This window comes from Girardinichthys multiradiatus, chromosome 9, assembly GCF_021462225.1.
Source record: "Girardinichthys multiradiatus isolate DD_20200921_A chromosome 9, DD_fGirMul_XY1, whole genome shotgun sequence".
NCBI lineage: Eukaryota > Metazoa > Chordata > Actinopteri > Cyprinodontiformes > Goodeidae > Girardinichthys > Girardinichthys multiradiatus.
Window position 1 is genome coordinate 36,109,919 of NC_061802.1, and position 22,225 is coordinate 36,132,143.

Below are 22,225 nucleotides of genomic sequence, written 5' to 3' on the forward strand. Positions count from 1 at the left end.
CGGGCTGTACAGCGGTCCAGTTGGTAGCACTGTTGCCTTGCAGCAAGAAGGTCCTGGGTTCGAATCCCGGCCTGGGGTCTTTCTGCATGGAGTTTGCATGTTCTCCCCGTGCATGTGTGGGTTCTCTCCTGGTTCTCAGGCTTCCTCCCACAGTCCAGAACCATGACTTTTAGTTTGATTGGTCTCTCTAAATTGTCATTAGTGTGAGTGTGTGTGCGCATGGTTGTTCGTCTTGTATGTCTCTGTGTTGCCCTGTGATGGACTGGCCACCTGTCCAGGGCCTAATGGCCGCTGGAGATAGACGTCATCTACCCTGCAACCCTAAACGGACAAGCAGGTATAGACAATAGAAGGATGGACAAATTCCAAAGCTGACTCTGTGTGAACATACAAGTTGAATTTGTTAGATGGTTATGCTTCCACAGTAAATGCATTAGCAGTTTACCTTTATCAGGCTAATCAAAGCTTTAAAACAGCTTAGATTTTGCCATCTGCATTTTAAGGTCTTTTTTTAAGGAGTTTTTTGCTGGTGTATGGGGCACTGAGTAGTAAATTGCTTCCTTTCCTCCAGCTGGAGGAAACTGCACACTGCCAGTCAGCTGGATATAACAGGGCTAAAGCACTTTTCTGTTTTGTTTTGTTTTTACTACAAAAAGACAAATTTGGCTGTTTGGAAATATTTCTAGTTAGTAAGCCATGACTTATAAACTAAAGGAGTGCCACCATTCACTGTTAATAAAACTACACCTGTCAAGCTACAATGGACATATCTGTTAAGCATCTGAATGCAAGCTACTTGGGCAGATAACCTGAGAAATTAACCAATCTGCTTATTATACAAGTATTTCTCAGGCAGAAAGGGATTATGTTTTGCAACTAAATAAAGCATGTTTTTATTCTGTATTTTGTTTCTGAAGATCAGAATAAAAAGTCACAAAATAAATTATTAAGATTGTATTATTATAACTGTAATAATCAATATGTTTGATTACTTAGGTGGAAGTAGGAAAAAAAACATGGTTTAATGTTTTATGAAATTTGTTCATTTTCGTTTAAAGCTTTTGTGTAAATACAGTGATATGGTGGTTTCTTTACTCAAGGTTATCTCATACCAGCCCATGCCTTGCATAATGTAATTTATTTTACTGCCGCTGCTGTAGTTTAATAGTTTTGTTGCTTGTGTCTGAGCCAGGGTCACATTTTATGCATGTTACTAGATGGTAAATAGACTAAATTTATGTAGTGCTTTTCTAGGCATACCATCCACCCAAAATGCTGTACACTAGAGCAATATTCCCCTTATCGGGGGACACAAATGCTCACACATTCCTACATCCAATCGCAGGTCGGTAGGCAAATTGGGGTAAGGTACCTTGCCCAGAAACACGTTGACCTCTTAGGAAGAAGCTGTAGTTGATCCAACAACTTTCCAATAACAGAATGACTGCTCTACATAAATTGCAAAATTGTATTTCTTTTACATAAACTTGGCCTCTATTTCCCCATCAAACCCTATGCACTGGGTATGACTGCAAACTCAGTAAAGTAACACTATCTCCATAATTTATTTGGAGCTTTCACCTTTTAAAACCCTTTATTCTAACTGTTGTCTATGTATTTAATATTGCAAACTGACTGATGTAATTGCCACAAAATCAATTTAAAGAATTAATTGTTGACTTAGGGCCCAACGTTTAGGTGTAAGGGTCCTACCCTTGACCACAGTTTTCACTGGTGATATAAATCCACAGTCCTCTCAGCTGGGCCGGTGGTGGACAGTGGCATTAAATGACATCAGTGCATGTGTGCACACCACACCTCAGACAAAATGAACCCATCAGTACAGACGTGACCTCCTGTCTGCGGCGGTCCCTTCTTGTGTTTACTCTGTCACCTTCTTAAACGATGGCAAATCAATAAAACACACACACACATATACACCCAAAAGCCTATTCCAATCTACTGAGCTCTTGATCTTGTAAGACCTGTAATAGTGCGTTGAATCAACAGAACCCTCACCGTCCGCATGTAGAGGTCAGCATATCACATTTCCAGCGGACAGACACAACAGCTCCACTCAAACACTGGATTACTGATACGTGATATATGATCATGGCTGTAAATTACACTCTGGGTTGTTTAAGCTTTTGAGTTTACCTAAAGGTTATGCCATACACATATGTGCAGGACTGAAGACCTGCAATCCTGTTTGTCTGTGTTCCTGAAGCTCCGGATCATCCACAGCTCAGATGGATGTGAAAAAGAGAGAAGATTCTTATAGTATGCATGGTTTTATTTTTCAGACTTGTTGTGCGTCTGTTGTGGGCATTGTTTGCACAAGGTCAGCGGTGTTTGCACTGCATACCAGCGTGATCAGTCACTCGGCAGGGAATCAAAAAGGTGGTGTTAATTAAAGGGGATGCATTAATTGTATGCAGAACACATGTGCACAGGTAATTACTGCTTCCCTGGAGATGGCTAATTGATAGGTTGTGGCTGCATTGATGAGGACTCTGGGCTGGGCGAAGAGATGGCGAGACTCTCTAACGGGCACAAAGGGATAATTTGCAGGCAAGAAAGTGAGAGAGTGAAGACGGAAGGATAAACCGAGGGAAGGCCAGCATCAGACTGCAACTTTCAGTAAAGATGGCAGATACTGTGTAATTCAATAGTTAAAACACACCCACGCACAAATTCAGACAAATGTGTTTCATCAGCTAGATTGAAATGAGTGATTATGAGTTCAGATTTTTAGGGGGAAAAAAGCTCAGTAGAAAAATGAGCAATGCTTTTAGACCTGATTACTACTGGGCAATGTGTTATTGTTTTTCAGTATCAGCTAATGATGGCCATATCTCATGCTTTCATCCAATGAAAGCAACACACTCAATAAAATTGTCATGCAACAATTACAGTACTAGCTTGGCTAGACCAATCTGCACCTTGTGTTTGGGCCATTGTTGGAAAGAGGAATGAAAGAACCCTTCATCACATTGTTGTTTCTGCAAATAATTTTAGAGGGGTACATTATACATTCAGACTTTGTGGAAAGGTTTAGCAAAAACATGCAGCGTTTTGCGATATTATTCATACACTTTAAACGTTTTTCACATTTTGTGAAAGTCAAACTTTAATTGTATTTGATTGAGATTTGTACTTAAGTATAATGTAGAAATAACTGATACATAGTTTTCAAAATATTTCACAAGTAAATATCAAAAGTTTGGCACAACAGTTCGCTACGTCGAGAGATGGAACATTTGTACCACTGTACCGTGCCAGAGTCCAGTTTGTGGAGCAGATCGCACCGGTGTTAACCCATTCTGGACCCAGAAATGGACCACAGAACCGTATCCTAGCAGAGTAACAGCTGCTGGTCTAAGCAGAGTTTATCCAGACCCCGGAGCGGTTCGCTTGCAGTGTGAATGTATGGTAGGGCAGGGTACCAACAGCAGGAAGAGAGGATGTAATGTAGGAGCAGCACATTTAAGTAGAAGCAGAAATAGAGGAAAAGCAAAGTAAGAGCACAAATCCAAAGACAAAAGAGTTTGAAAATGACTTGTGGTGCTATGTGGTGTAGTGAAAAGGTGCTGCCGCACAACTACATTCAAACACCAAAGTAGCAACAGAAAACCCCAATATGACGGACTTCTTCATGTTTTTTTCTTCTAGATCAGCGCAATACTGCCCTAAAAGCAATCTGTTGCAACTGCATGACTTTGATTGGTCCGGTCTAAAAAAAAAAACATTGTGAAAGCAAAACGCACCAACTGAAGGTGTGGATTTTCTCACACTTACGTTGGACAAGACCAGATCTTGTGTGCAAGACCAGATCAAATGCGCTGGTATCTGTCACACATAGCGTTTTTAATGTAGACCAGAGAGTTCAATTTTGGTCCCCTCTGACCAGAGCACTTTCTTCCACCTTCTTCTTGGCACTTGGCAAATTTCAAAATAGAGATTGTTGGCCAACATTCACTAATGCCTTTCTTCTTGTCACTGCTCCATCTAAGCCAAATTGGTGGAATGCACTACTAATAGTTGTCCTATCAACAGATTCTCCCACCTGAGCTATCAATCTCTGCAGCTCTTCCATGGGCCTTTTGGTTGCTTATCTAATTAATGTTTTCTAGCAAACCTCTGAGCTCTTCACAGGACAGCTGGATTTATGATTCACTTACAAACAAACTAACTCTACTTACTAATGAAGGCATCCGGTGGCACTAGATGATTCTATTTAGGGATATCAGAGTTAAGGGGTTCTGAATACGAATGCATGCCGGACTTTTCACATTTTTCTTGTCAAATACTTAGAAAACCATGTATCATTTTTCATTTCCATAGGAAAAATATGAACTACTTTGTGTTGGTTTGTCAGATAAAATCTCAGTAAAGTACATTTAAGTGACAAAATGTGGAAAAGCTCAAGTGTATGAATGCTTTTGCAAAACACTCTGTCCCATGTTCAGTAAACAGGTTGAACAGTTGTTTGCGTGCATGTGCGATATATTTAAGACATAAAACATCACTACTTTCTGTTTCTCTGTGTCTGGGTGAATGAAAAATAACTAACATGATTGTGTGTGAGAACATTTTCATCCCACCTGTCATCTAACACTGGGGTTTGGATTACAGAATGGACATCAAAACACCCCTCATCATCATCATCATCAGCATCATCATAAGCATGAGCAACCTGTCCAACAACAACAGCAGCCGAAGCAGCAGGAAGTTGCAGATCTGATAGACTTAGACCTGGATAGGGTGACTCAGGTAAGGTGCTGTACATACATACATAAAGGACATTTCTTTTCTTTTTTCTAGCAGTGAACATACTGCCATAAAGGTTTCCTTTCAGCCCTCATTAGTTACTTTCCCAGTCACTTCCTTAGATGAGCTTTTGACACTGCATCTTGATCTATTCTGCACCTCTTGTTCTTTTTATTCTGAAGTGACCCCAACTGTAGACCTCTGTCATTACTGAATAAAACATGCACCTTCACTGTTACTATAGCAGCCACATTTGGCCAGGAGGGCATTAAGATGCTGCACTGCTTCACTCCTACGTTTTTACCTGTGTGTGTCCAAAACTGAAAAATAGATGTAGAAGAGACAAACCCCCTCCATTAGCTCCACCGGGAAGGTCTTTCAGAAGAGAAAATACCTTGCAGACAAAGTTCAAACTCAATCAAAACAAGGAATCACTTCTCTGGGAGTATGTTCAGTCAATTATTTACTTTTTAGAATAAAAAGAGGAAGAAAAACAGAATTTAATCACAGAAATATCAACTGTACATTCTGACTTTGTAAAACATACCTCGAACGATTTCATGACATTTTAGGAACTGGTTGGTAATTTTTCAACAAGAAAAAAATGACAAGATCTCTCGGTTTTAAAAACAAAGATATCTGATCTGTAAAGCATCTGATTTGCATTTCTAAAACAAATATTTTCACAAGTCTAAATATGCAAATTAGTCTCCAGTTAAGACTGCTCGTACATCCTAATGAACTGCTGCTGATAGACAAGAAACATAGCCCCAACAAGCCAGCTGTCTGCAGCAACAATGAGAAGGATTCTAAAACTATTTCCAGAAGGTAAATCAGGAAGCACTGGGACAAAGGATGCTGGTTGTTCTGTCACCCGGGTCCAAAATTTCATGCCAGTGGAAATAAATTGGAAAAGGTGAAATACACAGGCAGAAAAAGGAAGCCCTCAAAGCTTCAGGGACACTTGAAATCATTATACATGAAAGTTTTACTCTCTCTTCCTCTCTCCGTTTTGTACCCTGAATGAACCTCAAACTTGTGTCAACATGACATGGAAAATATGATTTCCTTTTAAATAGTTTTTGCCTCATGCGCTTGGAATTCAAGAGTGTTGTCATTACCACGATCTTATAGTGCTCAGGATGGTGCATTCACTGATTGGCAAAGATTAGATATTTGAATTTGCAATTAGCCTTTCCGTCAAGTCTGTTAAAAATCTCCAGATGAGAGTTGGTTGCCAGACGGTTTCTCTGTGCACCACTAATTGTAGTTCTTCTAAAAGCAAATTAAACAAATGTTCTGAATACTTGGATGATCACATTACCAAAACTATAGATCCTATATTAGTGAAGCAACTCTGGACAGAAAGTTTGAAAATGTCTCCCTGTGCTGTTGGGATTCTTCATGAAATTAAATGTGTTTTTTCAGTGTTTCTCAAAAAAAGCTAATTTCAGCAATAGTTATGTTATGTGTGTGTGTGTGTAAAAATGAATCCCATGGAAGTTTTCTCATTGCTTCTTGTCGATGTCGGATTATCTGTATCTTAGATAACTACTTTATCTCGGTAATCTCTCTGCGAAGGCAGCTTCTGTTACAATAAAATATATATAATATAGCTTCAGATCTCCTTCCAGTCTTTTCAAAGTAAACTCTTCATGACTCAATGCCTTGATCACAGATTCATTTTCTGATAGATCCACAAAAGAACTTTCTGGTCTGTATGACCCATGAGTGAACGGGAGAGAAGATATTCTAAGAACATTCATTATCTCTGCAGAAATTATCCACGTCTATGATTTATGCAAATCTCTGACCATGTATTCAAGGCTTAAATTCTTTTATCAACTAAAAATAGTTTCCTGCAGTTGCCACTGGCCAAAAGATAATACTAATGTGCGAAAAAGGAGAGAGTTATTAAAGAGAACCATGGGAAGGCTGTGAAAGGAAACAAAATGATACAGAACATTTGAAAGTTATTCCCTCTGAGACACAACGCACATCCTCCATGAGAGGAAAACATTAATGACTTGCTCAGAAGAGGGCTCTAGTACAGCAGAGATGTTAGGGGGGTGTATGCCTCTGCTTTGAGATCACCTGACAGACAGCGTCCCTATCAGAAACAAATGACAGTGTAATAAGTCATGGTGGGTATGTCATCCTGATCATTACATCTCATTTTCCCATTTCTGCTCACCTCTCTGTTCCCTTCCTCTGTGTTGCTGCAGCCAAGTTCAGGTAGGTGGCGTTTACCTGCCTACAGCTGCTCCTGTGTTGCATGCAGTGTGCTGCGCATGTTGCACTGGAATGCTAACTACTTCATGATTTGTTTCCAGACAGCGCTGCAGCCATTGCTCCTGATCGGCTGTGTTTGTTTTTCTTTAATTCTCAGAACATCAGCCAGTTAGAGATTTTCGGAGACATGTCCACACCACCTGACATAACCTCCCCATCTGTGAGTAGCAGCAATGCCAACATAATGTGCTTCCCTTTTAATCAAACAGCATTTACCCTGAGCAACTTCCTTTCCTCTGTGTTGCTTGCTAACCTCACATCTATCTCCCACAGACCCCGGCGTCTCCTGCCAACACCCTCGACCCCTCACAGGGTCTGCAGCCCCCCACGGAACTGTTCGCTCCCTTTAATCCTGCGTCCATGCCCTCAGGTGAGGCCTCGTTGGTCTGCTACAAGCGGCAGGGAAACAAACACATTGAGAGATAAGTAGAAGCTGTAAAGTCAAAGGATTAGGATGCAGAGGACAGAGGGGCTAGATGAGGGAGGGAGGGTGATCTGGAATACACAGCGAAGGAACAGAATTGAAATGCAGATGACTGGATACTGGAGGAAGGCTGAGTCGGTTGTGAATTGAATATGAAACGTTATATTAGCTTGCCGCCTCGGATGCTGCTGATTTACCTGAGGCTGAGGCAGCTGCGGGTGGTTAGAAAGATGAGAAGACTGAAGTCAAGGTTCATCACATTACAACTGCAAGTTCCTGTCTGTTTTATTGTGATTTTATGTGATAAAGCAACACAAAGTAGCACATAATTGTGAAGTGTCAATTCTGAAAACTATACAGCCCCTTTACTTTGATATTCCTAAATAAAATCAAGCATCCTTAACACACCATCTTTACTGTGAAGCAGGGTAGTGAGTGCATCATGCTGTGGAGATGCTTTTCTTCCTCAGGGAAATGGAAGCTCGTCAAAATCAGTTGCAAGAAAGGTGGCGCTAAATACGGGGCAAATCTGAAAGAAAGCCTGTTAAGAGACTGCAAAAGGCCTTAGACTGGGGCAAAGGTTCTCCTTCCAGCAGGACAAACACCACCATACAGTAACTGTTTCACCATACAACTCTGCCTTGATGTTTGGTGGAATAATTCAGATCAAAGCATATTCACATTATTTGTGTCTATTCATAAAATCCAAATAAGATATATGTTATAAAATACATTTTTGTGACAAAATGTGGAAAAGGATGTAAAATCCTATACAAGGCATTTTATTTCAGAACCTCTTTATTTACACCTCTCCTTGGTCATCGCTCTTTGGGCATTTGTCAGAGCAGCTGAGGGTAAATGTCAACCTCCTACCTGTAGTTAACTACCAGAGCGCAGAAGCTGCGAACTAGCGAGTGTGTAATAAGAAGTACCTTTTGCTGATGAGTTTGAGGGATTTTAATGAGGCTGTGTTGTGCTCTCCCTTTTCATAATGGCTCTGCCTCATTCTGGAGGTAATTATTTTAGTTCACCATGACCATTAAGAGGCTCCGCATTAGCTGCAGGCAGAAGTAGGGCAGCACTCTCTGGTGATGCATGTCTTATTATCTTTGTGGGTTTGTGCACAGAGGAGAAGCACCATATGTGGGTACTCTAATCATTTCCTTCTCTGGTGTGTCTTCACTTTCTTTCTTTTATTATGAAAAAATGAGAAAAATGAAATAAGTCTTCCTAATTTTACCAATCTCTGTTTCTAGGTTATGTGACAATGGGAGCAGTACCTCCTGGGCACTGGTCCCAGCAGGCATTTGCTGCCCAGACGCCGCTAGCCTTCGGGGTCCAGTCTCCTCTCGGCCCTGTAGCCCAGGTGATACCGGGCGGACAGCCTCTGATCTGGGGCCAAGCGAACATCTTCCCCGCCACCCAGCAGCAGTGGGCCGCCATGGCAGCTGGAGCCTTTTCCCCGACAGCCTACCTCCCAGCCCAACCAGTTGGCACTCTGCCCGCTGCGATGTTCCAGACCCTCACCCCTGTCGCAACTGTGACTTCGGCCAGCGAGAGCCAGTCGGGTACTGGGGCCAGTGCTTCTGCTCCATCCCCGTCAGCTTCGTCGAGTCCACAGCACGGAGAGAGGGCAAAGAAGATTGGCAAGGAGATGTTCAAGGTGGGGAGCAGATGAATAATGTCACATGATGACAGTACAGTTCCAGAACTCACCATAGACATGTCATTAATTTTGGGCTTGTAATAATGTCTTTGTAGTCATTTGAAGTTGTAATATTTATAAAGCATATAATTTTGATAAATTTCATAACAGAATGGAGGTGCAAAAGTTTAAATTATTTCAGAAATCTTCTCTAATTTCCATGGGATCCAAATTTAACATTCATGCTTAAATCCATGCATACATCATCCCTAATATTTGGATGAATGACCCTTTGGTAAGTTGGACTTCAGCCACGGCTGCGAGAGTTCTGGCTGGCCCACTCTTCTTGGAAGGATTATGAATGTCTGAATGTTTGATAGGTTGAGGTCAGGGCCATCCCAGAAGCTTAATGTCCGCCTGTGTTTTGGATTATTATCCTGCTGGAACACTCCAATGGGCCTAAGTTTCAACCATCTGTCTCAAACTGCCACCCTCAGATGAAAGGAAATGTGTGTTGGGATGTCCATGATATATTTAAGCAGTGTTGGTATAATTTTGACCTGTGTGGATTCAAGAAAATACATAATAAATTCTAACGTATGGACCCAATTCTTCTTTATATTCGTTGTAACTGCTTATTGCGCAATTATTCAACCTTCAAAAAGAATGGTCCTCGTGTATCATTAAACACCCAGTATTAATATAACAATGATGTCCATGCTGAGTGTATTTAAACTTCTGACCAGAAATGAATTTAGTTTGGTTGTCAGCTTCTTTCTTATCCTGTTTAGTGGGTATTCTTGTTTATGCTCCATCATACAGTTGGGTTCTAGTCCCATGCAAAAGTGCAAACAAGAATCAGGGTTCCTAGACAGCCTGGAAAAGTATACAAATTGTTCAAAGTATTTACTACATCTGGATAAGTATATTTGTATTTCCAAACTTTATTCCGTTTAATTTTCTAAAAGTCTAAATCTTTCTTTCCTTATCTCCTTTTTACCTTGTGTCTTACCATTCATCCTTCCTTCTTCCCTTCCTACTTGTCTTCTTTCCTTCCATCTTTTCCACTTTCCTTTTTTCTTTCCTTGTTCTTCTTATCATTCTACCCCCCCTCCTGTCTTCCCTTCTTCCATTCTTACTTTTCTGCGTTTTTTCTGGTTCCTTTCTCCTCTTTTCCTTACCTCCTGTTTTGTTTTTGGTTTTTTGAGGGTTTAATTTAAAGCCTGACCTCTATAGAAATTTCTGAAATCATTTCATTGTGAACTTTTTTTATAGCTTACAATTGGCCACAAATAGACTGAAGAGTCTGGAAAATTATGAAATTTGGACATGACACATACATACGAACCCAGAAAAATGGAATTAGCAAAGTACATTCTCCACTGAAACCAATGGATTATGTTTTTGTAATACTATTTAATAAAGGAGTCTTTGACCCATGCTAAACCCTATCTAAGAAGCTTTTGTAGACTCAGACTTAAAAAGACCTTATTCAGGCTGCACTCTGGTCATCTTAAAAATGTAACATTTACAATTTAGAAGTTACTGTAACACGCACTTCTCTTGCCAAATCTTTCTTGTGGCTTCAGGATTTCCAGCTGGCGAAGCCTCCAGCGATGCCGTCCAAGAAGGGCGATCAGCCCAATTTAATGGGAACCTCAGAGGCATTCAGCTCTTATTTCAGCCGTGTGGGCACCGCCCAGGACACGGACGACTGTGATGACTTTGACATTTCTCAAATGAATCTGACTCCGGTCACCTCCACAACGCCATCCACCAACTCTCGTGAGCGCTCAGCCTTTCCTGCTCGTACTGTGCACGTCCAAACACCTGTCACCATCTCGCTACATAAAGTGTGTCTATTCTTCTCTGCAGCTCCCACACCAGCCCCCAGGCAGAGCTCCCCATCCAAGTCCTCAGCTTCTCATGTCAGTGACCCCCCCACCGATGCCACAGACCCCCCTACAGACGACTCGTTCGGAGAAGCAGAGGGCAGTCCTAGTCGCAGCGGAGAGGAGGATGCTGTAAGTGTGTGTGTACCTTTAAGAGGTTCCTTGGAATGCTACTATAACCTACACAGTGTGTTAATGTGCATTGATAAATAGCCTTTGCTGCAGTGTTGGCGGGCCAGGTAATCTCTCTGGCTGATTAGGGGGCCGATGCTGCTGTGTCGCTTGATGAACGCATTTGTGTCGGTGCACGTAAAAATGCACATCACATGTGGTTTACTGCAAGACTATAAGCAACGCTGTGCGCGAGAATGTGATGTGTGTTCTTGGGCACGTGTGTGTGCATGGTCAACACAGCGTTAAATTAGCTGGTGGAATTGTCAGAGACATCATTAAGCTGTTATTAATATCAGCCAGGTAGCGTCCATACATCACCACTTCTAAACAGACAGGTTCATCTCTATTGGGACGATGGAGGAGTCAGAGAGCCCCGCTTTCTCTTCCTGAGGCAATTAATAGTTGTTTCACTCTAACCATCAATAAAAGTAGGAAAAGCTAAGGAAGAAGAGAGTAGAATCTCTGACCTTCCATGAAACAAGACTTTACTATTTTCACTTTGTTTTTTCACCTGTTTTGACTTCTCTCTTTCATGCTTTGCATCTCCTCTCTCTCTCTCATGCTCTCTGCTCCCCAGGCATGAAACATTACTTTTTTGCATCCAGTTCAGCTATTATTGAAAAAAAAGAGGACTTTCACAATGTTGAAAATGTCAGCAGGCCTAAATAACACATATTAGCCTTTTCACAACCCTAACCCGAATACAGGAAAGGAAGAAAAAAATGCATAAATGTGTACTGGTGGCAGCACTGAAAGCAGTGAAAAGGTTACAGAGGATGAAAAGAGGACAGCAACGATGGCGTGAATGCAGAGAAATGGCGACCCATTCTCTGCGGGGCGAGGTGTAAAAAGCAGAAGTGTTTTAGCGCTGGATCAATAAAGCTAACTCCATAGAGGTTTTAATAATTGATCACTGTAAACTAGTGTGTGCATGAGAGTTGTGTTTTGATAAATTTAAAATGATGTTTCTGAGAAAAGAGAAAATGTGTATTTTTCTCCTTCAGAGAGCTAATACCTTTATCTTTGCTTCTTTTCTGCTCTGTTCTCGTAGTCTTTAACAATCCTTCAATCCCTCAATCTGCTGTTTCCTTCTCTTGTTTTCCTCTGTCAATTTCTCCTTCTTTTCCCTCCTTCCTCCCCCTCCTCTTGTCTTTAGGCATGTGGTTCTGGGTCACCCTGCCCCAGTGAGACAGCAGAGCCCAGCCCAGAGCAGGCCAGTCCAGAGGCTGGGAGCTAGATAGCAGCAGGGCAGGGTAGGTATGAATCCTCCCCTCAATCTTCACTCTCACTCCTGCCCCTCCATTTCTCTCCATGTATTTGTTCTTCTTTTTTCCTGTCGTAACTCCGACTTACATCTTTTAACTCTTCTGTTGTATTTCTTGATCCTTGTGTTTTTCACTGTGTTACCTCATTTCTGCTGTGTGAGCTGGCACAAAAGATGCACTTGAGTCTGAGTGGTGACTCATTTGTATGATTGTACATAATGTACAACCGTATTCATAACCATTGTACTTCTTCACATTTTGTCCCATTAAAACTACAAACTCTTCTAAAGCGGTTACCTGTGACAGACCAACACAGAGCAGTGCATTATTGTGAAGGAAGTTTTTAATGAAAAATTATCTGGCATGCATTTGTGTTCAGCTCCTTTTACTTTGATACACCTAATATAGTCAAGGACATTCAAATGGCAATAGTTTGTAAATAGAGTCTGACTGTGTCTAACTCAGTATAAATATAGCTGGCCTGTAAAGGCCTCATAGGTTTGTTGGAGAACAAGTCAGGTATAAAGTTGTGGAAAGGTTCAAAGCAGGGTTTAGTTATAAAATAATATCACGAGCATTAAATATGTAACTAAGAACTGTTCAATGTATCTAAACGAAAACAAAAACTACTCCAAACCTGCTACGACTGCAGCAGTCACTGTTAAGAGATGCACTCCATCCAATCGGATTGAGCTATTTTACAAAGGAGAATAGGTAAAACGTTCAGTGTCTAGATGTGCAAAACTGGTAGACACAATCCCAAAAAACTTCCAGCTGTAGTTGCAGCTGTCATAATGCTGTTTGGTGCAGGACCAAAGGCAGACAAGCACGGAGGAAGCAGAGTGAGTTGGAAACTCCTTCTTTAATTCAAAGAGTACACTTACATGGAGGCGAGGTGCAGGGTGACAAGATAATCCTGATTACAAGGTATTTCAAAAACAGAACAGGATCCGAAGCAAAGGACAAAATCCAAAAGAGACATAACGACACCGCCTGGAACAAAGGATAAAAATGAACTTAAATACAAACGAAGGTGGACATGAAACAATTGGGCAGGTAATCAGGGGGGAACAGGACACAGGTGTGGACAGACTAGGAGACTAAGAGGCAGGTGAACCAAATTAGGAGTAACAGGAACATGAGGAGCTAAACGAGGAACAAACTGTAAACAAACCCAGGGAACCAGAACACAGGGGAGAGAACAGAGACAAGAAGGACAGGGCAGGAAATAAACTTCATAACTAAAAACAGGATCTAAACAGACCATCATCAAACCCATTAGAACACAGAGCAAAGCAGAACCTAGACAACCTATAAGAAAAGGAAAATGCACTTGAAACATAGAACCACGAAATAACCATGCACTGGAGTAAACAGAAAAACACTTGACTGAATAAACATAAACAATACTAAACCAAAATTCCACATCGTGACAGCAGCAGAAGCTAGTTCTACATAGTGTTTACTAAATGGCTGCATACAAATGCATGCCACACTTTTCAGATTTTGTTATTATTTATTTACTTTTTTACTTTATCGTCAGATGGATCAAATGTTATTTTCATTCTACAACTAAAGTATGTTGTACTTTGTGTTGGTCTTTTACATATAATGCATTGTAGTGGTTGTGACGTAACAAAATGTGATAAAGTTCAAGGTTTATTGATGCTCTGTAAGACAAAAGGTGTTTCATATGTAAGATTTTATACAAACTTTAAGAACCTTATTGTGCATGAACACGTCTGCTGTTGTGCTCTCATCGTGTCCTGTCTTCATACCCAGATCGGTAAATAGCACACATCTCCCTGGGAAAGACAGTGTGACAGCTAATCAGAACCTATGCACTTCAATGAGCAGCTCATCTGCTGGGATTTCAGCACAATATGTTAATCTTAGATTCTTAGCTTAGTGAAACCATGATCCATGCTGACATTCTATGAATTATATATGTAATCTAACAGGTCATATGCTCACTGCTGCAAAGTGATGAAACTAATACAGACAAGGTAAAATAATCTCGCATTGGCTGGAAATTTCAGTCAGAATCATGTGGAGGGGCAGTATGCTTATTTAATAAGTCAGGGAGAGAGAGAGACAGAGAGAGAGAGAGACCCACACACACTCCAAAGAGGAGAGCCATTATGATCCCTGCCTCCCCACCCGGCGTCCTCACCCACACAATTCACAACAGTGGCTCCTTAATGATAGCTGCTGGCACTCACACTGGGAAAAATCGAATGGTTTTGTTTTCATCAGCTAATACTTGGGTGCCAAGATTAATGACTAGCCCCATATAATTGGCATTAATTAAAGTAGAAGAAGCCCTGAAGTGGCTTCTAATTCCAGAAGAGGAGGGGGAGGGGGGCTGGCTGTGCAGCCTGTGCCCACCCCCCTATTGGCCCACGTCCTTGTACTCAGAGGGTCTGCAAGCTGCAGGGCAGCAGGTGGATGTAGGGTTCAGAGCTCTGAATCTGGCTGAAACTTGATTCTTATGGCCAGGAGCCTCCTTCTTCTGCGGTAGGTGCACCGCTTTGGTCTAGTGGCGCCGCTCCCATATGGTGTTTACTTGCTCAATCAAATCGACTTCAGACATCTTCCCAAACACACACCTGTCCAATAGGCTCAGCTATTCCCCAGACAAGGACACCTGTGATCGGTACTGTCACCACCTGCGTTCAAACTGGAGCCAAAAGCTGCCACCACCCTCTCCCTCCTGCTGAGCCGCTCCCACAGACATGTGTTCAGGCTAGCGGAAGCATAAATGGGTTCTTTTTTGTGGTGATCTCATCATGTCCAGCAAACAATCTCTAGTCCCTACCGTGAAATGGCCAGGTTCCACAATTAACTGATCAAATCTCACCCCCCACACACGTGGCCAGATCAGACACCTTGGCCTCCACGCTGTGCCGCGCCAGCACATCACTCACCCCTCTCTGTCTTGGCTGGGGATGAAGGGGCCTCGCATGGCAGCACGGGTTGATGTGAGGCGATGCTGCGAGGTGGTGGCTCTGGTGCACTGGCTGAGCTAGTGTGTGCTTGCTGTCAATGCCTGTCTCAACCTCTCTGTTACTTCTCTCAGGGCTGCAGGCAGCTACTTTCTGCTGACTGCTTGGCTTCGGCCGCTGCAACATTTACATCCCAAGCCCTCAGCTAAGGTTGATGTCCCAGCATCAGACCTAACTAGTATGAGAGTAGCAGCAAAAGGTTCCATAAGGGAAGATTTAGTAGGATTTTCCCTGTTTTCAGAATTGTCATTTATTATTTTGATGTTGTGCATTTTTATTATTATCGCAATCAAATGTGATTATGTTTTTCCTTTTGCACAAAGCCTTTTTTTTCCCATGCAAATGAGACAAAAATGTATACCATTGACAGAAAAAAATTTAAACTTGGTGATATATTTTTAAATCAGCAGTAAAAATTGTAAGTAGAACAACTTAACCTCCCAGAGCAGCAAATATACAAACTTCCTAAATTACTTCTTGTTTCTTTCTATTTAACTTTTGTCTCTTAAACTGGTGTTGATCAGTATGTGTTTTGGCTTTCTGAAGGTCCTTTAATGTTTTTCTTTGAACTTTGGCAGGTTCTGTCTCCTATTTTAGTCTAATCCTTGTATCTGACCATATCAGCATATAGCGCAGTGGGTTCTTTACAAATCTGATTAAATTGGAGAAGTGGAGGAAAAAAGTACCAGGCTCGAAAAACTGAATCCAGCTAAACGGCAAGGAAATAAAACATGTTGCCCATTGCCAAAACCCACAGAAAGCCTGCACAGTTGTTGCTCAAGATCACTTGAAAGTGAAATGTAAAGAAATTATTGATTTTTACAGTAAAAAATAATTCCCTCTCTCCTCATCATCATATGACAATACAATGCCTTGCAAAGCCTTGCTTTTCTTACTCATTACTTTATCTTACAAACTAAATGTTTCGTATTGGGATTTTATGTGACTGAATGGCACAAAGTTTCACATAATTGTGAAGTGGAAGTAATTGCATACATGGTTTTTAACATTTATACAATAAAAGTCTGAAAAGTGTGGCAAGAATTTGTTCACCTCTGTTTACTCTGTTACCTCTTTTTAAAATGAAGTGGAAGTATTTGCCCCTAGACCAGAGAGAGCATTATACAGAGAAGTATTATTCAGAAAATGACCATTACAACTCTGGAGGAGCTGCAGAGATCCAGAGCCCAGGTGTGAGAATCTGTTGACATGACAACTATTAGCCAAATCTGGCCTTTATCAAGGAGTAAAAAGAATAAAGTCACTGTTGAAAGGGAGCACAAGATGTTTCATTTCAAGTTTGCTGCAGGCCATGTAGAGGACATGAAACAGTTCTGATCAAAGTGGAACATTCTTCTCGTCATGTATAATGTTAGGAGTGGTAAAAAAAAAAAACTGCACATTAGCCTGAATACACCGTCCTCACAGTGAAACATAGTGTGGGCAGCATCATGCTGTGGGAATACTTTTTTTATCCCAGCAGGGACAGAAAAGATTTTGATGGATCCATCGGCAAACCTGAAAGAAGACAATGAATCGGTTTAAAAGAAGACATATTATGAATTTATTATCATCAGTTTTTTTATTATCGTGATTCATTTATTTATTAAGTCCAGACTCAAACCAATTGAGAATCTGTGGCAAGACTTGAAAATTGATGTTCACAGGTGTCCTCCATCCAATCTGACTGAGACTGAGGTGTTTTGCAAGAAGAGTGTTTAAAAGTGTAATTCTCTATATGGTCAAAGCTTGTAGATCCAGAATATAGCCCACAAGTCTTGCAGCTGAAATTGCAGAGAAAGGTGGTTCTACAAAGCATTCGTTTAAGGGGTCTGAATGTAAGTGTGCATCCCAATTGTTTTTTGTAAAAAAAAAAAAGTATAATTTTCCTTCTACTTTACAGTCTTAAAGATGGTGTTGGGGTTTTCCATAAAATGCTAATATTTTGTAATTGTAACATGACCAAATAGGAAATGGTTAAAGGCATATAGTAGCGTTGCATACAGTGTGAACATCTACTGCCTCCTTGTAGGGAAGCTACAGTTCGACTTCAACCTCTAAATACTTCTCTCCTCTCTGAGAAGGAGAGGTCTGATATAATAGGCCAGACTCAGATCAAGCTGCCACTATGGCGGATTGAATGACTGGCAGTAATTATGTGTGCAGTAATAACCGCCCGTTGTAAGCAGTGTGCAGCAGGGCTTGGTGCTCTATCTGCAGGGTATTTCATCCTGCACTGTTGTCTTCTGGCTCAGTTGGAGAGAAATTCAGACATGATGACTCATAACTGGTCTTTCAAGGCACTGGTTTATACCTCTGATTCATTCTGGTCCTTGTGGGAGCCTGAGGTAGGAGCAAACATGCATGTTAATGCACAGTAACACACAAAAACAATAACACACAGTTATTTACAAAATCTACTCAGTTAGTGAAGGAAAATCTGCCGGTTTAGTTTTAGGGCAGTATGCTACTGCCCCCTGGCGGTGGTGTTAGGTATGGCAGCTGACAAACCATTGCAGCGCTGGGGTATACTTGTCACGGCTTGTGCATTTATTATGTTTGTGGCTGAAAGAATGAGTTTTGCTTTCAGAAGGACTGTAAAGGCCAAATGTTAAATGCACAGGCTCTCTTGTACAAGGAGAAATGTTGCTGATTTTGTGCTTTCTCGTTAACAGAAGGGGAAGGACCCTCTCTACGCCCAGATCAACAAGGGGAAGAAATAAAGAGATACCCAGGAAGACAGACCTGACCAGCACTGAGCAAACAGGAGGAAAACCCTTTACCTCTGAGTGTGTGTGTGTATGTGTGGGTTGGTGTGTGTGTGCATGTCTGGCACATCCCCGCCTGGCCAAGCCCTTCATCTTCTCTTCCTGCTAACAACCTCCCAGGAGGAGCTTCAACACTCCCACAGTTCTCCTCCTCCTCCTCCTTCTCCTCCTCCTCCCCTCTGCAGTATTTCCTCCTCATAAGATGAGAGAGCCTTCTCAGTCATTCTCCACAAGCAGAAGGGACATCCATCACTGAGACAGGTCCAGCTCTCCCTCTGCCGCGCTGTCTTCTCCGCTCTTTTCTCCTCTCCCTTCAGCGACTCACACCCAGCCTTATGGACATGAGCCACTCCTCTCCCCCCACCCCCACTCCCCCTCCTTCCATCACTCTCACACCTTTTCCCTTTCCTATCGTGTCTGGCCAGAGACTTTGCCGCCTGGAAGAGACTAAGTCAAGCAGTGCCTCCCTGTTTGTGACGCACACACATGCACTCATCGTTTTTAACGGACAGAACCTGCATCCGTATAGTGAGGCGATCTCCCGGGAGGTGCCTAGACTCTTAGCGGGCCTTTCAGGGATGGCCTGTCACTGGGGATCACTGTTTCTGATTGGTTGGTTGGTTGATTGATTTGGGTGTTTTCTACCCCTTGCTTGTGAGTGTCTGCTGGATTACTATGCAGAATCAGACTCTCTGGGAGCTACTCACACACCAACCCTACGCATCCTTTGCACACAGCAGTGAGTCTACATGCAAACACACACACACAGCCATGCCACACCTTGTGTAACATGCGTATACGCAGTAATTTGCCAAACGTCTCTGGCGCAGAGGCCAGACAACCAGACCATGGTGGAGGAATGGACCCTGGGAGGGAAGAGTTGCAAGTTTAAACATATTCTGTGATTGAACTCTTCATTCTCTATAGCTTTTGTACAATAATGATTTAAAAGGAAAAAAGAGAGATCAACCTGAGAAATGTAATTTTTATTTTATAAGTCAATCAAGCCGCTGGGGTCAGCTCTATAGGAAAATAGAGTCAACATGGCTTTAAGGCATCCGATCGTTGATTTGCCAAACTCATTTTGTAAATAATGAGAATAACAACAACCATTTTGTCCACTGGACATCTGTGCCATAAAATAGGAAGGCTTAAGTTATGCAAACTCTTAACATTAACCCAAGCAATACCAACACACAGTGCCTTGCAGAGATATTCACTCACCTTACATTTTTTTTTTTACATTTTGTCACTTTATAACCACAAACCTTAATGTATTTTGTTGGGATTTTATGAGACAGACCAACACAACGTAATGCATAGCAGTGAAGCAGAAGGAAAAGGTTACATGATTTTTTATTTTGTTACCAACAGAAATCCCTAAATAGATACCTGTAAATTAAATCTGGTGCAACCACTTTCTTTTAAAAGTCACTTAAATAAGAAATAGATTCCATCAAGTGTTGACTGAAATTGTATTCAGCCCGCATTACATTAATACCCTTTATGAAATATAGTGCAACCATTTGCATTCAGAAGTCACCTATTTAGTAAGTAGAGTCTAATCATAAATGGTTCAACAAAGTATTGTCTGAATATGCACTCTTTACTCTGATACCCTTAACTAAGATCTAGTGTTACTCTAATGAAGAGTAGAGAATAGAGTCTTGGGAAAGGTTGTCCAAGGTATTTCATGACATTACCTTCAGCCCCATTTACTCTGATTGCCCTAAAAAAATCTAATCCATTCATTTGCCTTCGGAATTAATAAGCAAATAGAGTCCAGTGAAAGGCGGTTGAGCCCCTTTTACTGTGAAACCCCTGGAGAAAATGTAGTGCAACCAGTTGCCTTTATAAGTTTAATTAATAAATGCTCCAGTGAAAGGTGGTTGTACAAAGTATTGACACGAGAGCTTAATGTAAATCTATGCCAGGTTTATCAAGTTTTTATTTTTAACAACAAAAAATTGAAAACCATGTTTCCCTTTCCTTCCACATTCCTGCATTATTTTGTGTTGAAGTGTCCCAAAACATCCCCCCAATATACACTGAGATTTGAGGCTGCAATATGACAAAGTGTGAAACATCCTGTATTGTGAATATTTTTGCAAAGCACTGCAGGTTTATGTTTTTCCAGTTTGCTTTGTTTTGTTTGCAGCTTCAGCTCTGCCCTGCATCATTTTCTGCAGCTTTTTAAATGTGTCACTCAATAACTCCAGCTCTTAGACCAAGCAACACGACCCCCTTTGTCTTCTGAGGTCCCATCACTTCAGATGTTTTTTATGCCCAAAGCATATTAGCTTCTACAGTTTGTTTGCCAACCCCCACGTGGACTAGCCCTGTGCTTTTAAACCACAAAACACTGGTGTTTCAGACAGCGGCTACGGCCACACCAACTGACTGTAGGCATGTCTACGAGCCCCCTTCATCCATCGCCTGTTGGTCGGGTGCCAAATTCCCACTGCAACATCCCCGGCTACAGCTTCATTAACTGTGATGCCAATATATCCCTATTTTATGGCCAGGGTCCCCATGCCACTCAAACTATTTTGGACTAGGATAATAAATAACATACAAACTCTGACACTACTAGACAGTGAGGAAAGAAGCGGAATAAAAAAGGGAACTGTTGCTGTTTGAGTACATAACATTTCTAGACCTATTTTAACTTTACCTCAGCTAATACTTTCTTAATGTAAATTGAAGCATTATTTTTATCTTTATTGAATATGACATTCTACAGTGGGTTTTTAGATGATTTTTTGGGTTCTATCTTGATTTACGTATTCCATCATGTATTATTATTACCTGTTACGAATAAACACTCCCCAAATGATTCATATGTCTTTTTATTGCCTCTGACTTTTGGTTTGTTTGAGCAAGAGAGAGTGAGTCTAATGGGGTGTATCTGCCAGAGGTGACCCCCAGTGTGCCTTTAGTTACTGTTAAGCAATTTAACACTGTTTTAATGACCTGTCACAATCTGCTGCACTGGTAACCCCTGATCCAAGCTGTCACAAGCTTTATTAACATGCAAGCACAAAACAAGAAGCCCAGCATTCTTACCCTTTCCTTCTGGCTTACAGTGTGTTGCAAACCTACCTGATGAAATGTTTCAACCTGCTTCAAATCACTGCATCTTAAAAGGAAAAAGATCAGGCCGTTGACTCTGCCCAAGACTTTTCTTTGCTTAACTCTCGGCCAGTCCTTTTACCAATTGTTACACATCTTCCTCAAACACCCACTGATACACGGTAGAATTCATGGTGGATTATATTATGATGAGCTACTCCAGTTATGAGTTGTATTTGGTTTATGCCAGACATCTCCTCTGTTCTGGTGTCCAAATAATTCCGTTATTGACTAATCCATCCAAAGAACACTAATCCACTACATTCTGTGTCAAACGTCAATCGTTGTAATTTTCTTAAAGAACAAAGGTTTGCTCCTTGCTTACCTCTTGTCAGACCTGGGCACATTTTTAGTTGTGCAGTCAAATGGCATATTTTAACTTATTTTGAGAACTTTTTGAAACTCTTACCTCACCCATACATTGCTACAACCTTCTTTCTGAAGGTTTTAGGCTCGTTTAATCTTACCGTGCTGTTCTCAATCACTTCAAAAGTCAGGACCACACCAAACTAAATCTAAGATTTAAACTTAAACAAAATTTAAATGTGGAGGTTGTCCTAATTTAAGTCGGCATAAATTGCATTTTTAAATTGTACATTTTAAATACAATTTGTCAGTCAGTCAGTCATTTTCTACCGTTTATTCCATAGTGGGTCATGGGGAAACTGGTGCCTATCTCCAGCAGTCTATGGGCGAGAGGCAGGGTACACCCTGGACAGTTCACCAGTCCATCACAGCGCGCCTCAGACACATAGAGGACAAACAACCATGCACACACTCATTCATGCCTAAGGGCAATTTAGAGAGACCAATTAAGCTAACAGTCATGTTTTTGGAGCGTGAGAGGAAGCCGGGGTA

General features: G+C 41.4%; 1 protein-coding gene across 9 annotated transcripts in view; it reads left to right on the forward strand.

The window, feature by feature from the left end:
- The window catches only part of dab1a (DAB adaptor protein 1a), a 139,000-nt gene extending 117,929 nt beyond the window's left edge, over nt 1–21,071 (forward strand). For 4 of the 9 annotated variants that reach the window (XM_047374284.1, XM_047374287.1, XM_047374289.1 and 1 more), the window contains 8 exons: nt 4,636–4,773; nt 7,160–7,222; nt 7,336–7,432; nt 8,743–9,149; nt 10,721–10,916; nt 11,007–11,155; nt 12,354–12,450; nt 18,143–21,071. In XM_047374284.1, coding sequence (XP_047230240.1) covers nt 4,636–4,773; nt 7,160–7,222; nt 7,336–7,432; nt 8,743–9,149; nt 10,721–10,916; nt 11,007–11,155; nt 12,354–12,434 — 1,131 coding nt within the window. In that variant the 3' untranslated portion in view covers nt 12,435–12,450; nt 18,143–21,071. The remainder of the gene's footprint in view (nt 1–4,635; nt 4,774–7,159; nt 7,223–7,335; nt 7,433–8,742; nt 9,150–10,720; nt 10,917–11,006; nt 11,156–12,353; nt 12,451–18,142) is intronic. The other 5 variants (XM_047374288.1, XM_047374292.1, XM_047374291.1 and 2 more) reach the window with 2 other exon arrangements.
- The last annotated feature ends 1,154 nt before the right edge of the window (nt 21,072–22,225 follow it).